General features: G+C 41.4%; 1 protein-coding gene across 2 annotated transcripts in view; it reads left to right on the top strand.

Annotated features, from left to right (window-relative positions):
- TRAPPC9 (trafficking protein particle complex subunit 9) overlaps window positions 1-18,255 on the top strand; it is a 257,231-nt gene that overhangs the window by 116,413 nt on the left and 122,563 nt on the right. Inside the window, exon 22 of one of the 2 annotated variants that reach the window (XM_088676019.1) lies at window positions 1,896-3,909. The exons of the other annotated variant lie outside the window; for it this stretch is intronic. Within the exon in view, the coding sequence (XP_088532145.1) occupies window positions 1,896-1,972 (77 nt within the window). The 3' untranslated portion in view covers window positions 1,973-3,909. Of the gene's footprint in view, window positions 1-1,895; window positions 3,910-18,255 lie in introns of those variants that run through there. 2 annotated transcript variants of the gene reach the window in all.

Genomic DNA, 18,255 nt, shown 5'->3' with positions numbered 1-18,255 from the left:
TAAAGCCCATGGGGAGTCCACAGAATAACTTGGAATAGATGAAAATACAGCTGTCATTTGACATAGCAAATCCTTTCCCTGAAGTATTCGCCGCCGCCCCTACTATTCTGTAAACAGGTTCCCTTCCTGTACAATGACCTTATCAAAGTTCAGTGGAGGTTTGTAGGGTTTTTAAGGGTAGGAATGCATGGCCCAGATATGCTTCAGGAGGTAGAAAGACTGCAGTTTATAACCAGATAAAAGGGACACCTTTTTACACTTGGGGATTCAGTTTAATTTTAGCATAGTAGAACTGGCGTGGATCTTTGAAAAGGTTGACAGTACCTGGGAGTGGATTCTGCAGCCCTAGTTAGCATTTGGAATGTATTAAAACAGAAAGGAAAAGGAAAAATAAATTTCCTTCCTTTGTATACTGTCAAGCAGTTCTTTGCACAATAAATCTAAATCTAGTGGATGCTAAAACCAATATTCGAGTTAGAGTCTTGGTGTTAGATACTAATGGCATATGCTGTTGGTTGCTTATGTTTTAATGTGATTTCATTGGCATCTAATTACTTCTATTTATAGCAAGAGCACAATGCTCTCCACTGCATTCTCTAACATGAAGAGCTAATGTATTGTGGTGGCAAGGATATTTTTAGCTGTGACATTTGGAACCGAAGGGGAAAGGTCAGGAATTCTGATGAGGATAAGTTCTGATACTTCTAGTGCTTTCACCTATCCCATTCTCCAACAATAACACCAGTTACTGTAATACTAAAGAATACCACTCATGAAGCAAATGTGAAGCAGGTGATCATTTTAGCTTCTTTCATTGCATATTCTCCTTCTCCTTGAGTGTCAATTTTCTTCTCTGTCAGATTCCATGCGGTGATGTATGCATCAAAGTGAGGGTGGTGAAGCCTATTGTAAAAGTTAGCTTTGCATGTTCTTTCCTCCTCTAAAAAAACTGTATAGCTTGGAAGTGGTTGATAATTTTTAATTTATGTTGTTCTCTGACATCCACTATGCTATTGCATTTTGATAGCTATCACCTTGCCACATAACAAAGGAAATATTATTGTATGCTTCACTCAGCAAAGATTCAATGAGAGGCTGTGGATTGATGATATATTATAGAAAAGCATGGAAGACTAGACTCCATGGAAGTGAACACAGTTTTTGAAAAACAACATAATTGCATTGTAGTTTTCCTGATGGGAAATTAAGTGCATATAAGCATGTCATAAAGCTGTTGATCAAGAAAAGGGTATAAGAAAAAGTGTACTTAAATTCTGAACTTGGATGCTTCGCGCCATTTGTTTAACAAATTTGGCAGTTACTTAGCTTTATCTAATGTTAGGTGGCTTAGAAAGGGTCTACTTGCTAAGAAAGCAAGAATCTCATGTTTACCAAGGTACCACATAATAGTACAACAGTGGTGATAACCTTTTAGGACCAACGGAAAGCCACAAAATAGTGAACTAGCTTTTGAGTTTTACAGAACTCTTTCCATAGGATAGAAGTTTTACAGAAAAAGGGGAGGAGAAAATAAAAATACTGAGTAGCTCCCAATAAAGATATTGTGTTAGTTCTGCTTATTGTTACATGGAAGCCCAACTTTGCCCACTTCCTATGAGTCCTCTCTGGATGATTAAAATAAATATTACCAGTAATGATCACATCCCACCCCAACCCCAGTCCAGCCTGAAGAAGCATTCAGTGGACATTTAAAAGCTTTGTAAAAACTGCTTTCTAGCTGTCCTAATGAATGTGTTGTTTTACTGTTTCTGTTTGCACTTTTTCAAGTGTCTGGTTGGAAGAATAATATTTCTCCCTTAAATTTCTACAGCTGAAATGCTGTTCTGCTTGATGAAAATTCTTTCAACTGTGACTGTTCTTGTTACCTTTCCCAGGTTCCTATTGGATTCAAAGAGCATGTAATAAAGTGAATTACCTCACTGAATTTTATGAATTATATGATGATGGCTAGTGAAAAGATTTCAGCATGTATCGGACAGTTAATGGAAAACAGCATAGACTACAAACCAAGGAACCAGAAGCACAAAACTATGGCATAACCTGAAATATTTCTCCCCCACCCCACCCCAATCAATCAATACTGAATTTATTTCCCACCATTTCCCACTTCTTGTCGGTTCATAGTCTCAGCATTCTCATGTCAAAATTAAGAGCCTCCCTAGGTCTGGTGTTGATGCGAACAGGGGTGTTTCTGAGAAATGTGAAATTTGTTTGTTGCTCTTCAGACCAGTCCTTTCCTTCTGCACAGAGTTTAATGCAATGAAAAGTTTAGATGAATTGAAACCACCATATCTTTCCAAATCAAGACATTTATTGCACCCAAGTGAACTGTGTGACAGTGCCATGGACACAGGCTATACCAGGCATCCCCAAACTGTGGCTCTCCAGATGTTTTGGCCTACAACTCCCATGATCCCTAGCTAACAGGACCAGTGGTCAGGGATGATGGGAATTCTAGTCCAAAACATCTGGAGGGCCGAAGTTTGGGGATGCCTGGGCTATACTGTACTCTTAAGCTTCATGTTTGTGAGAACGTTTAATGCAGGGATGGAGAACCTGTGGCTCTTTAGTGTTATGGAACTACATCTCCCATCAACCATGTCTATTGGCAAGTTGTCCATTAATTTTCTATAGTCAGTATGTTTAATGATAGAAAATGTAAACTGTGACTTTAAAGCCCTTACTCAGGAGTACTTTAAAGGGCACAGGATTAGGGCACAGATGTGTCCAATGTAATAAAAAAAAGGGTGGGGGTTGCAAAGTAAGCAGCTGATGTATTTTTACCTGCAGATTCGGTCTTTTGATAACTGATAGCTATCAGGTTTCCTTTAATTCTGCCTTGGGAAATGATAGAATCCATTTTTTTTCCAGCACCTTTATATGATTTGATCTCTGAAACTTCACTACAAACCTGTGATATTACTTTATTGTTATGTTGTAACTGGTGGATGCTTGAAGCTAGCATACCTGTTCAGACTCGCTATGAACCAATCTAGGTCACCTATAAACCTACAAACTTATGTTTACAATTATGTATTTTTTTCATGTTGTAAGCCTCCTTGAACATGGCTTGAATTATGTATGTAAAGCCAGCATACAAATAAAATTATGTATGTATGTATGTATGTATGTATGGCCTGTGGGAATTCTGTAGCAGGTACTTTCATTCTATGGTTTGGACAATATGTAAGGTTTTCCTTAGATACTGTTTTCCATGTAATTTAAAATTAATAACTGTAGTAGTGTAATTATGTTACATTGATTTAGATTTGTAACCATGTGAAGGGATTTTTAAAGCTTTTAGAGTCTAGCCACTTTTCTCTCATTTCAGGATGGATTAGAATACTGAAACCAGAACAAAATTTTATATATATATTAACTAGAATTTTCATCTGCTTAGGTGAACTCAATACAGTAAATCGGTATGATATTGCCAGGAAGGTTTGAAGCAGGAAGGAGAAATCTAGAGAACCAAACTGCACTCTTCTCTGTGCTAATTCATTCTCCCAGGAGTTGTATGTCAGTTCCCTCCTTAGAATTGGGAGGGTGTAACTCCAAGAGCTTAATTCTTCAAAGTAAAATCAAGGTCAGCTTGACAAAAAATAGCCATGGATCGAGGAAGTTGTAATTGTGGAAGAAATCCTGTCAGCCTCAGTTACTAGAAAACATCAGAAGGGGAACAGGGCTTGTGACTTAGAAATAAAAGCTATCAAAAGTGAACTCAAAGGATGGGAATGCCTTATATATTATATAAAAACCTTGCATAAAGTTGACAGAAAGTACCGTTTCATAGTTAATTTTGCTATTCATGCACCTGATTGGCTGATGGAGAAAGGAGATAGAAAAATCACATTTTCATTGTGAAGCTGTCTGCCTCTTAGCATCTCTAATAAAAAATAAAATATCCAATAACGGCTCAGAAGAGCTTTATTGCACAGCCAGAGCTCCTGCAGTGGAAGCCTATTGCAAATTGATTGTGCCACTTGGATGTAGGAAGTTAGAGCCTTATTTCCCTGTAAATGCAGACGGTTTGCTCAGTGGTTGAAACACAGTTCCTTGGGGCCATTGTAAATGTCTGCGTATGTATTTCATTTTTGTCTTTTACAGGTGTTCTCAACATAAAATAAAGTTAACCCCTGCAGACTTTCAGGAAAGATATTAGTGTATTCTTAGATCAGTAACAGGGACCCAGGTGGCGCTGTGGTTAAACCACTGAGCCTAGGGCTTGCTGATCAGAAGGTCGGCGGTTCAAATCCCTGTGACGGGGTGAGCTCCCGTTGTTTGGTCCCAGCTCCTGCCAACCTACCAGTTCGAAAGCACATCAAAATGCAAGTAGATAAATAGGAACCGCTACAGCGGGAAGGTAAACGGCGTTTCCGTGTGCTGCTCTGGTTTGCCAGAAGTGGCTTTGTCATGCTGGCCACATGATCCAGAAGCTATACGCCGGCTCCCTCGACCAATAATGTGAGATGAGCGCGCAACCCCAGAGTCGGTCACGACTGGACCTAATGGTCAGGGGTCCATTTACCCTTTACCTAGATCACTAACAACACAAGAGACTGATTTTTGCCATCTTCCACTCTATCAACCTAGGAGAGGGGGACTTCGATCAGCCTCATTAGAGTTCAAACCTCATGAAAGAGAGAGACCCATTCTAGCACAGTTGGGCTGCAAAAAAGATTAGTTTATTTGGTTGTGTGAGGGCAGCAATGATGAATCCTGCATTCTTTTTATATTGTAAAAACTGCGAAGATTTCATTTCTTGGTATGGTCCAAATGTTCAGTAACACATTTTTCTGGTGCTTTCAGAAAGAGGTTACCAGAGGGACACAAACTCTCACAGATAGACCTTCCATCCCAAACCTTACATTTTTTCCTCCACTCCTTTGTTGAAGTCAGAGAGGAGATATGATGGCCATTTTCAAATATCTATAAGAGGAAGCAAACTTGTTTTCTGCTGCTGTAGAGGGTAGTACAGTGGTACCTCTACTTACAAATTTAATGCGTTCTGAACGCACACCTGTAAGTCGAAAAAAATTGTAAGTCGAATCCCATAGGAATGCATTGGGAGAAAAAATTCATAAGTCGAAGCAACCGTATCTAAAAATTTGTAAAAATCCTATCTAAACAGCATCCAAGATGGCGGACAGAGCTCCATTCATAAGTAGAAACATTTGTAAGTCGAGTCATTCGTAAGTAGAGGTACCACTGTAACCCAAACCAGTGGCTTCAAGTTACAAGAAAGGATATTTCAACTAAACAACAGGGAGAATATTCTGAGAGTAAGAGCTGTTCCACAGTGGAATGGTCTTCCTCGGGAGGTTGTAGAATCTCCTTCCTTGGAGGTTCTTAAGCAGAGGTTGGATGGCCATTTGTCATGGATGCTTTAGTTGAGATTCCTGCATCACAGGGGATTGATCTAGATGACCCTTGGGGTCCCTTACAATTCTACAACTCTATGATACTTTGATTTAGAAAGATGGGGCCCAGGATAAAATCCTGTTGCGTCCCACTTGTCACTTCTCTCCAGATTGATAATGAAGTGTTGATGAGTGATTGATTACAGTCCATCAACTAGCTACAAATCCACCTAGCATTAGCATAATCTAGAATATAATAGAGGGACCTTGTCAAAAAGTCGTGTTGAACTCATTTTATGTTGATAGCATTCCCCTGACCTACCAACTGCTACGTCAATCTGCTGCTTTTAAAAACTGCAGAACTTTTCACATGGCTGGTGGCAGGGCTTTTTTTCAGCCAGAACTCACGGGAACTCAGTTCTAGCACCATTGTCGTCATAAGAGAACAAAGAAGATGTTCATGGTGAGTTCCAGCACCTCTTTTTCTAGAAGACTGCTGCTGGTGGCCAGCTGGGCTTAAGAAGCCCTTTCTGCTTAACCTGGCCCAGACTGACTTTTGCAAATTCATTAGGATGCAGTTGCACCTGCAGATTGAGCATCAGTGGGAGCCAGTGTGGTGTAGTGGTTAAGAGCGGTAGACTCGTGATCTGCGAAACCGGGTTCGCGTCTCCACTCCTCCACATGCAGCTGCTGGGTGACCTTGGGCTAGTCACACTTCTCTGAAGTCTCTCAGCCCCACCTACCTCACAGGGTGTCTGTTGTGGGGGAGGAAGGGAAAGGAGAATGTTAGCCGCTTTGTTGTTTGTTGTTGTTTAGTCGTGTCCGACTCTTCGTGACCCCATGGACCATAGCACGCCAGGCACTCCTGTCTTGCACTGCCTCCCGCAGTTTGGTCAAACTCATGTTCGTAGCTTCGAGAACACTGTCCAACCATCTCATCCTCTGTCGTCCCCTTCTCCTTTTGCCCTCAATCTTTCCCAACATCAGGGTCTTTTCCAGGGAGTCTTTTCTTCTCATGAGGTAGCCAAAGTATTGGAGCCTCAGCTTCACGATCTGTCCTTCCAGGGAGCACTCAGGGCTGATTTCCTTAAGAATGGATAGGTTTGATCTTCTTGCAGTCCATGGGACTCTCAAGAGTCTCCTCCAGCACCATAATTCAAAAGCATCAATTCCTTAGGGTAGTGATAAAGCGGGATATCAAATCCAAACTCTTCTTCTTCTTCTTCTTCATCCTACCACCACATTGAAAGTTGCATGAAAATGTGGAATCGTGAATTGATTCATATTAGCAATGAAAAGGATTGCATTGTAGTAATCCAAAGATGTTAGCTAAAATATCTATTCTTGGTAAGCATTATTTGTAGCAGCATCAGAAGGTAGTATTGTGTTCCATGATGTTCCTTCATATACTTACACAAGCATGAATGTTTGTGTGCATGTGTTTTTATTTAAATATTTTATTTGACAAATTTAAATACCATTTCCCCCCAGAAACATTGTCCTTGGAGTGATTTAAATGGGTCTAAATATGTCTCCTTTTAGATGAGAAACATGCGCCCTCTGTTACAGTTAGTGGTGATAAATTATTTGTAGCGCTTCAGTGTAATCTACTTCAGTAATGAAGCAGCGCTCTAATTTAGAAAGAGGATGATCTTAGTAGATGAATGAAAGCAGGCTCATAAAAAGCGGTTTGGTTTCACACCGATGGAAAGGAAGGGGGGGGGAGATTACAGTGCATATTATTTCTTTAAAAACTATAAGGCAGAAGAAATGAGAGGGAGACAATGGGAGGACAGACATGGAAAAGAGCTAAATTTGTATACAATTTGTGTCACTGATCATGAACAGAAGGTACACAGATAGTGTTAATTTTAGCACAGCAAGAGCACATTGGCAGGAAGCCAGCAGTGAAGACATGTTGTGTATCGTTCCTTGGTCTCAGGTTTGCCTGCCAATTGGAAGCCCTAAACTAAGTTAAAGAAATATTTGCATGGCAAGACCTCGAGCCCTGCCCTTTTGTGAATAATGAAACACACGGACACCAGTACACTGGTACCTCTAGTTGCGGACACGATTTGTTCTGGGGTGGCATTCGCACCCCGAAAAGTCTGCAACTAGAGCGGCGCTTCTGCGCATGTGCAAAGCGCGCAGAACACTTCTGCGCATGTGTATACTTCCGGGTTTGCTCCGTTCGCAAGCCGAAAAGATGAAACATGAACCTAACGCAACACAAGGTATGACTGTATTTAGGTTCATGGGATAATTAAGGCCACAACTTCATTGGCCGCCGAGACCGGTCCTAAAAGACCTACATTGGCTCTCAGTACGTTTCTGAGCACAATTCAAAGTGTTGGTGCTTACCTTTAAAGCCCTAAACAGCCTCGGTCCACTATATCTGAAGGAGCATCTCCACCCCCATCATTCTCCTGGACAATGACATCCAGCGCCAAGGGCCTTCTGGCGGTTCTCTCACTGCGAGAAGTAAAGCTACAGGGAACCAGGCAGAGGGTCTTCTCAGTAGTGGCCCCCGCCCTGTGGAATGCCCTCCCATCAGATGTCAAAGAGATAAACAACTACCTGACATTTAGAAGACATCTGAAGGCAACCTTGTTTTGGGAAGTTTTTAATGTGTGACGTTTTAATGTATTTTTAATCTTTGTTAGAAGCCACCCAGAGTGGCTGGGTACAAATAAAATATTATTATTATTATTATTATTATTATTATTATTATTATTATTATTGGCTTAGGCATTGGAATTGAACCTACTATGTATGACTCCTGCCTGCCATGCAGGTAGTCTAGTAAGGGCCAACCACCAGTAGGGGGAGCCCTGTTGATGTACATCAAGTTTCTGATGGGGTCGTGGCATGGCTCTAGCCCATACCTGGGCTGTGGACGAGATCCACACACCCGGATCCCTTTAATGGAATACCCTTAAAGAGGAGGGGCAAGTGAAGGCCACAACCTCCTCTCCCATAAACCAGGCTTTACCAATGCCTAACCGCCAAGCCTTAGGAGGTTGTGACCATTGCTACGAGGCAGGCGAAAACCACATGGCTGGTGCCAATTTGCCAAGTGGGAAAATTCCTACCTGGCCCCCTCAACAGGCAAGTAGCATGGCCAAGATTGCAAATGTGAGGAGTTAGGAGTCCAGTGTTGTTTATTGTAAAGCAATATGTTAGAGTTGGGTCGTTCTGCAGAACTGCAACCCCGCCCGGTGGTTCAGGCAGTGGTATGGTATAACATTTCAAACAAAGCATTTCAGTTTTCAGCAATCATATACATCATTACCTCATTTCATGTTTAACACACATGCACAATAAGCACTGGCAATTTCTGCTGATTAAGTTCTGATTCCCACCGTGTTCTGTTACATTGTGTAGTGTGCATGTTGGGAACCTGTGTTACGTGTAGCCATTTGCACCATGTAGCAACTTATGTTCTAGCTTTGAGCTGTATCTTTGTCATTCACATATTAGCTGTATTTCTGCCCCAATGGGGGGGTGGCAACTTGCATAATAATCAGTTTCATACAGTAACAGGCTACCATAACTTCTCTATTAGAAGCGCACTCAAGGATTTACAGGGGTACACATCACATTTATTGTGGCCCTTTGGGCCGCCACCACATTATAATAGGCCAGGAATGAACTGGGAGGTTGAGGCTGAGCCAGGAGAAGTAGAAGCTGGAACGATACAGTCTACTTGGGTCTCATTCCAGTCGGGAGGGGAGAAATTCTTCTACAAAAAGAGAAGACCCCCCAAACCAGTTAAGAGGGGTGTGGAGATCCTTGGGTCTGTTACTTGGAGTTCCTCAGGAGTAGGGTTGTCAAAGGGGTGTGTAACTGACAGGAAGTGCCACCTTGTTGAAGAACCAAAGTATTAAGGGGCAACAACTGAGAAAGAACTGAAGTGAAATAGCTGGGAATAGGCTGAGCGTTTACCCTGTAGTCTAACAACCTGCGACATCTACCTGAAGTGAAGTAACTGAACATAAGCAACTGAAGTTTAAAGGAAGCTGTGCTTGATTAGAAGCCCATAATATCAGTTAGATTTAGTATAAATATTATTTGGTGAACGGTTACCTGAAATAACATTACAACCTGAAGTATCCTTTGTTTTACTCACTTTGTGTCATAAACTTCCTTGGTTTGATAAAACCTTTCTTGTTTGTTTGAACAAATCCTGCCTGAGACTCCAAATCATTAAGTTTCCCCTCATACAAGTCCGCCACTAGATAATCTGGGGTAATTTGTAGAAATTCATGTAATTGGTGTTCTGCGAGGTGGTCGCACTATATTTAAGTGCGGGCCTTCCAGGGGGCAGATGTGGAGGGGAAATGGGAATGGCTGCCCTAGAGTAGTTGTGGTATCCTGCATTGTCTCTCCATCTTACTTACATTGTGTGTCTGAAAGAAAACATTTCGATAGTTAGAAATGGGGAAAGAGGGCTTCAGTTGAAGTTCTGGCAGAGTGGCAAAAGCACAGTCATATTAAAGAAGCAGTAACCTCTTCCCTAGAAATGAGTGCATGCAATTTTTTATTATTCCAACATTGCCCTTTACATAGCTGTAGGCAATGGTACAGATTCCACAAGCATGACTATTGATTGTAGGAGATGGTCTTCCCAACATTTCTACATATATTGCAGAATGTTAATTTATAAGCATGCTTCCAAATTCTTTAGTATGTGCCTTGTGTGCGTATTAGGCTTTCAAGCATGTCAAACTGTACACACTGTTGTTGGTAAGTAGTTTAAATTAATGTCTTACGTTTAAATTTATGAAGCTACAAAGACTTCCTGCATCTTTCCGAGAGGGATGCTTATCAATTTCCTTATCGAGTTGTGAAAATCAAACTGAGCTTGAATTCAATTAATTTGATTCCAGTGACATTTATTGATGTGAAGTGTAATTAAAAAGCATTGTCTTGTAAGACTGTCAGTTCCCTAGTATGCCCTTTTCAAACTTTTCAAATTTACAAGAACAATATAATTTACCTTGCACACCAGCAGACCTTAGCAGGTTTTAGTGACTGAAATATTATTCTGTTTCAGAAAACAGCAGATCACAATTAAGAATGACGTGTGCCTTGTGCTTCGAATTTTTTGCAGTGATGATTGGTTGTTTCAGCGATCAGTGCTGCATACACTTACATGATTTTAGAAAATAGGAGTGCGCTGTTAGTAGTCAGTAAACAAATTAATTAAATGTGGATGTCTGTTTTGTCGAATCCCATTTGTATTTGTTAGTACAATATTGTTCACCAGCAGACCTTCACCATAGCAATGTTTGTGTATAATTGGTGGTATGCAAAAGATTCACATGAATCCCCAATAACGAGCTGAAGTTACAGCTGAATATCTCAGTTGGTTAGGGCATGGTTGGTTGGTTAACACCAAGTTTGCCGGTTTGATCCCCGTAGGGACAGCTGCATATTTGTGCAATGTAGGGGGTTGAACTAGATGATCCTCAGGGTTCCTTCCAACTCAGTGATTCTATTATTCTAATTCTATGAATTGGGGCAGCTTTGGACAGATTAGGGACTTGCCGGAACTGAAGTGGGTATTTCCATGGTACCTTGAGCAGGGAGCCTTTGATTCTTGGCCCTCAATAATTTTCAGCCTTCATAAGTGGGCCCTGGAGGTAGAGATTTTGAGAACCCTCCTTGATCTAGGACAAATGAAGCCAACATGGTGACCTCCAGATGTTGTGGGTTGCAATTCCCCTAATCTCTTATCATTGACCATGCTGGCTGAGACGTCCAAAACATCTGAAGGGTACTTACACATGACTGCCCCTGATCTAACATTAGAACTGGACAACTCGGATTTAACTGGTTCCCCGCCCCCCACCCCACCCCAAATTTCTGAGTCATAGGTTGCAATCTGATACTGTTTTGGCATCATCTGGTTTTCGACCATGCCATCTGAAAAGGGAGAGTAGATTAGGCTGGTTGAAGTCACTGGATTTTGAAAAAGATCAGTATGCTGGAAGACCCATTTGCCACAGCCAGCCCATCTATAATTCATTTTTGTGTAGATTCCCTCCCTGCATGCACTCTGCTTTGTTTCTGTGAAAATAAGCTGAAAAGTAATTAAAATGCCTGTCTCTCAGGTCTCTTAATTAAAAAAAAATAGTGTGTTTCAGCTGTTGAAAGATGTGCCGAGATCTCCCCGAGGCTCCCTCTTGCTATAAAAAGAGCTTTCTATTTTCGTTTTACTCCTCTCTGAAAAAGAACCACCTACCCTGCTTATTCATCCCCCGTTGGAATTTACTGATCCAGTTGCAAGCCTGAGCCATTTAAAATTAGCAGCCATGCTCTATCAGCCTTTAGGGTGTACTCCTTCGTTTAATAAAAGGACACTGTCAGCTTGGCACATTACTAAAGCACTCAGCCAGAATAACCCTCGCACAATGTCAATACCTTTTTTATTTTTAATTTTCAACTTTTTCACATAAAATTATTTTTGGCAATGAGAACTGGAGGAGATGAAACATGTTTTCATTTCCCCCCCTTCCCTCAGCAAATTCTAACTTTCTTTTATTCCTTTTTTTTTTTTTTTGCCTTGCTGGGCGAAATGATATGCTGATTTTCTCTGATCTTCCTTCAAGCTCCAGGTTTTGGAATATGTAAGGATATTCTCCTGCTTGCGAGACACTCAGGGAGAATTTGCATAGCAAATTGAACATCTGTCGGATTTATACGTTTGCCTCTTGTAGTAGTTCTCTTATTAATTAACCATTGCAACTCAGATCAGCAGGGACTTGCCTGTGTAAAAGAGTGATAATGGGGGGCCTTTAATATCTATTTTATACATCCATATTCCATCCAATTCGGCCAAGAATTGTAATGATGGGTGATAATTACCATCTTATAGTTTAACTGCTGATGTAAAATGTACTGGTGTCTAGCAAAATACCAGTTCTCTTATAACTATGGGAAATAGTAACTGCAGCTTTTGGCAGGGGAAGAATCCTATGGGTTACAGTTTGCAGTTTGTCCATGAGTACTAAATCACAAGTTCAGGTTCACATATCAAGCTAAGCCAGACTTGTAGCCAAGAAGCTGTGATCTCCTCTCTCAGAGCCTGTATGCTTTCAGGTTTAATGTGATGTGCAAACCAGGCCATTTCCTAGTGGCATGCAGATATTATAATGCAAACGGTACTAATTTCTTCTTCTCCTCCTCCTCCTCGTGAATGCTGAAGGATCAAAACCAGGTCATTCATCGCCTCCCTATTTTGTTTTTAAAATTCTGGCAACCATCTATACATCAAATATAATGATAGGATAAGCTCTGGCATTGTAGTGAACAAAATGGGTCTTAAAATGTAATTTAATACTCACTTGCACCTGTATTAGGGCACCAGCGTATCCATCAGACTGCTGGCTTATGAAAATAGAAACAGAGAAAACCCTACAATGCTAAACAAGTGCAGAATTTATTGCATGGGTTCTGTGAAAGGTAATACCACAAAATGGTTTGTTTGTTTTTGTCTGAGTAGAAATAATTATATGCTTTCGGAATTCATCCAGTAAATTCAAGTTAAGTAGATAGCGCAGTAGCTTGATTAACAGCTCTCGTAGAAGAGATGGCATGGTCCCCATCCTTGGTTTAGACCAGGGTTTCCCAAACTTGGGTTTCCAGCTGTTTTTGAACTACAATTCCCATCATCCCTGACCACTGGTCCTGCTAGCTAGGAATGATGGGAGTTGTAGTTCAAAAACAGCTGGAGACCCAAGTTTGGGAAACCCTGGTATAGACAAATATATGACGTTATTGAATTGTTTTTATTGCTTATGATGAATTGGTTGCTGATTGCTTTATATGCTGTTGCGTTTGATATTATAGTCATTGCAATGGTTATTTTTAATGTTGTTGTGATTATTGCAAGTCGCTTTGAGCTCAAAATTTGTTCTTGAAAAAGCAAGATACAACTATTAAATCAACTCAGCACAAATGTGGGAGGGTGGTAGCATACACAGAAAAACCAAGGACAATAGGAGTGACACAGGAGCAATAAAAAATAATTAAATAGATAAATACAAGAGATGTGTGTGACAAATCAGGGAGAATTTAGACGGATGCTGGCTGTAGTGCTATTGAAATTGCCACTAAGAATTTCAGGCAACCTAATTGGTGCCCTAAAAATTAAAATTAAAAGCCCTGCATTGGGTAACTTATAAGCCATTTGATAGATTTAGTGACTGTATTAGTTCCCCATTCAGATTTTAAGCATGCTGGCATTGCCAGTTAATACAAATTATCTACTTCATTGGCCCATTTTGCATTGATGGGAGCAGAACTCTGAATGTTTATGGCTGTCCCTTTTACATTTATGTGTGGCTGTTTCAAGGGCTCCATAGCTGGCTGGAGGAGGAACGATTTCATGTGAGCTCCAGATGCTTCTTAATGGCATTTCAGCAGTGGAAAGAGATAATATATCTATATTTACTGTGATGCCATCTGTTAATAAACTATACTTAAGAGGAAATAAAGATCAGAGTTTTATGACTTATTATAACTATTAATCTGTTTTCAGTGCTGGCTTTAAAATCTTCTCCCAGATACTTGAGCAGAGGATATGTTACAAAGCAGATCATATTCAACTGCATTTTGTGATAAACTGTCTTTATAATAGCATTAACTGCATGGAAATGTTTGTATGTGGTTTTGTTTACTACAGTGCGGTTAACTCTTAAACTGCAGACGTGAACATTCTGTATGAGAAGCGAACCTTATTTGTATGCATTGCCTCTCCCTCTTATTGTTTGTTTTAGCATGTTTAATATCTTGCTCTTCAGTTCTAGAACATCCAGGGCAGCAACTCAAAAACAGAAGTTAAACAGCCCACCTAAATGTGCCCCTCCAATGAGTAATAAAAATCATTAAGAGCTGAAAGGCAGAATATAGATATATATATATCCCTTTCAGCTCTTAATGATACACACACACACACACACTTAATGTAGCAATAAACCAATATTGTAAAAGGCAAAGACAGATAGATAAAGACTTCTCACAACAGTTTGATGCAAAATTTGTCAACTATTAGTCTCCCTGTAGAAGGCATCACCCACCTGCCTAACATCAGAAAGTGGGAGCACCCAGCTTCATGTCCTCTATGTTATCTGGTTATGGTTGAAAGAAGATCTGTGATCCATCAGGCTGCATGAATTTAATCCAGACAAGGCAGAAGTACAGGTAAAGGTAAAGGACCCCTGAACAGTTAAGTCCAGTCAAAGGCGACTATGGGGTTGTGGCACTTCCAGGTCGACGGAGCCAGCCTTTGTCCACAGATAGCTTCCTGGGTCATGTGGCCAGCATGACTAAACCGCTTCTGGCGCAACGGAACACTGTGACGGAAACCAGAGCGCACGGAAACACTGTTTACCTTCCCGTCGCAGCGGTACCTATTTATCTACTTGCACTGGTGTGCTTTCGAACCACTAGGTTGGCAGAAAGCTGGGACAGAGCAACGGGGGCTCACCCCATTGCGGGGATTCGAACCGCCAACCTTCTGATTGGCAGCCCAAGAGGCTCAGTGGCTTAGACCACAGCGCCACCTGCGTCCCTAGTTGGTTGGAAATAGCACTGAAGATGGATCAGGCTTGTTTTCTCCAGCTCTGGAGGGTAGGACTCGAACCAATGGCTTCAAGTTACAAGAAAGGAGATTCTGACTAAGAATCAGGAAGAAGCTGCTCCACAGTGGAATGGTCTCCCTCGGTAGGTTGTAGAATCTCCTTCCTTGGAAGTTCTTAAGCAGAGGTTGGATGGCCATCTGTCATGGATGCTTTAGTTGAGATTCCTGCATTGCAAGGAGTTGGGCTAGATGACCCTCAGGACCCCTTCCAGTTATACAGTTTTATGTATTCCATGTTCTGTGATTCTATCAATCCTATTCCACTTGAAGAAATTAGCTTATATAGGCAAACTGTCATGGACAAAGCCTTAGGCTGCTGGGGAAAGAACCAGGTGAGGAGTCTTAAAGAGCGGTGGGAAGGTAGGGACCTCGCAACTGCCTCATCGGGGCAAGAGCTACTTGGAAGGGTTGCTGTGACCACTAGGACTGAGCTGTATTGTTTCTTTGAATAAAAAGTTAACTTCACTGACATCAGGTGCTGTTTTGTTTTATTGCTGACTCCAGTTCCTGACACAAACTGGTATTTGAGAATAGTAAGGTAAAGGTAAAGGGACCCCTGACCATTAGGTCCAGTCGTGGATGACTCTGGGGTTGCGGCACTCATCTCGCTTTATTGGCCGAGGGAGCTGGCGTACAGCTTCTGGGTCATGTGGCCAGCGTGACTAAGCCACTTCTGGCGAACCAGAGCAGCGCACGGAAACGCCGTTTACCTTCCCGCTGGAGCGGTACCTATTTATCTACTTGCACTTTGACGTGCTTTCGAACTGCTAGGTTGGCAGGAGCAGGGACCGAGCAACTGGAGCTCACCCCATTGCGGGGATTCGAACCACCGACCTTCTGGTCGGCAAGCCCTAGGCTCAGTAGTTTAGTATTTAAAGCATTCATTTGAATATTTAAAATTTAACTAATGATCAAAAGATAACTATAAGTGAACTTGGAGAGGTTTAAGTGACGTCGTCTTCAGTGCTCCTAATAGTCAGCTTCACGGAGAGTTTCCTAGAATTACTACAATGCTAGTACAAAATTTATTGTTTTATACATGAATAATTTAAGTAAATAATTGGTTAGCCGGGAAAGCCATTAAGATTGTAGAGATTTTTATATGTGGCTTTTTTTCTCAACAGCAATGAACTGTGCAATCGGACTGTTATTTCAATGAAAAAAAATAGTTTAGTGTGAAATGTTGCAGATACTCTATAACAGCAAAGAAGGCTAATGATCCGGGCTTTGCTGTTTGTTATATTGCCATATTAATATTATATGGATAAAATGATCTTCTTAACACTGATACAGATAGTTAGCATCAGACAACCTGAACAGAAGTTTACTCATAAAAGAATAATTATGGCCTCTAAAAATATTATTACAGTGTTAATGGATTTTCTTTCTGTTGTACTTCAATAGAAAGTAAATATGTAACCATGTGCCATAAGAATTTGGTCTTGGTAAACCTAATAGGGATAGAAGATAAAATAATTTCATAGTGCCTGGAAATTGCTCACCAATAAGTGTTTGAACTAGTTTGACAACTGATCTGAAATGAATAAGAAAGTGTCTAATTTCTCAGCCAACTAACCCCTGCTTATCTTTGGGACCACCCTCTGTTCTCCTCTGATTGACAGAGAAAAGTGTAACTTTTTACAGCTGAATCCACCTACAGCATAGCTTTCCAAACTTTTCATGATGATGACACATTTTTTAGACATGCATCATTTTCACGATGCAATTCAGTTTTACTAGCAAACCAGATGTTAAAGGAACCCCTTTCCAGTTCCTGGCGGAGCACAGGGAGCGTTTGCGTGACACAGCTACACATTGCAGCAGACACACTAACGTGGCACGACACACAGTTTGGAAAGCTCTGATCCACAGTATTACAGCATATGTTCAAGCTGGAAACTGGTTTTACTGTCATGGAATCTATCACAGAATATTGAGATTATTGAAAGTTTCCTACTGTGGAACCACCTGTTCTTGCTGAAGAAGAGAGGTGCACAAAGTAGGGCAGGGGTAGGCAACCTAATGCCCATGGGCCAGATGCGGCCCAATCGCCTTCTCAATCTGGCCCGCGGACGGTCCGGGAATCAGCATGTTTTTACATGAGTAGAATGTGTCCTTTTATTTAAAATTCATCTCTGGGTTATTTGTGGGGCCTGCCTGGTGTTTTTACATGAGTAGAATGTGTGCTATTATTTAAAATGCATCTCTGGGTTATTTGTGGGGCATAGGAATTTGTTCATTCCCCCCCCCCAAAAAAAATATAGTCTGGCCCACCACATGGTCTGAGGGATGGTGGACCGGCCCACAGCTGAAAAAGGTTGCTGACCCCTGGAGTAGGGTATTATTACATGTTGGTTCTTCCTTGAATGCTTGGGTCAGCCCTTTTCAGACTTTTTCTGTTTTCATGTTGCTCTGCTTTCCTTTGGACCACATCCATGAGGCTGAGAGCAGGATCTTGTCCTCTGGGCATCCCAGGACCTCCATACACGCTGCCCAGGCTTGCGTCCCAGGGAGGTCACTTGTGTGTTGCTAATGCAGCGGTTTGACTTCACCCCTGGAGGCGCACTCTATTGTCTCTTGAGATGGATGTCAACAACAAGGGGGTCATGCCCTCTAAACCTGGCTTTGTGGGTTATGCCCATCCTTAATGGAAGCCATTTCCCCCTTAGAGTTCAACCTCATATCATGGCAATGCTGCTTGTGGATGTCCGGGTGTCCATGTGGGAACATCGGAAGTGGCCTTAAACTGAGCCACACCATCTATACATCTAGCTCAATACTGTCTACACTGTCTGGCAGCAGCACTCCAGAGTTTCAGGCAGTACAAATTTTCCCCAGCCCTACCATGGAGATTGAAACTGGGACCTTTTGCGTGCAAATCATGCGCTCTGCTCCTGAGCTACAGCCCTTCCCACAAGCCCTTTTCACTAGTTTTGGATAATATACTAGTTTAACTTCTTTCTTGTGACAATTCATCATGGCCCTGTTTTTATGCTCTCAGGAGTGCAAGGAATTCTGCCAGTCAAAAACTCCAGCTGGTCCATATTGTTAGCTGGGTCTAACAGCAAATATTAGAAAATATCCTTAGAATGTGGATTTCACTTGCTACCAGATTGTGTTCAGGTTAAACTCTCTATTTAACTCTTTATCAATCTCAATCTGGATATATTTCAGGGAACAGCGTTTCCCATCTCTCTCCACCAACCCCACCAATCAGTTCAGATCTAC

Source organism: Zootoca vivipara, chromosome 8 (genome assembly GCF_965207765.1).
Source record: "Zootoca vivipara chromosome 8, rZooViv2.hap1.1, whole genome shotgun sequence".
Classification (NCBI taxonomy): domain Eukaryota; kingdom Metazoa; phylum Chordata; class Lepidosauria; order Squamata; family Lacertidae; genus Zootoca; species Zootoca vivipara.
Note: the sequence above shows the minus strand (reverse complement) of the source record. Positions and strands in the feature narration are given on the sequence as shown.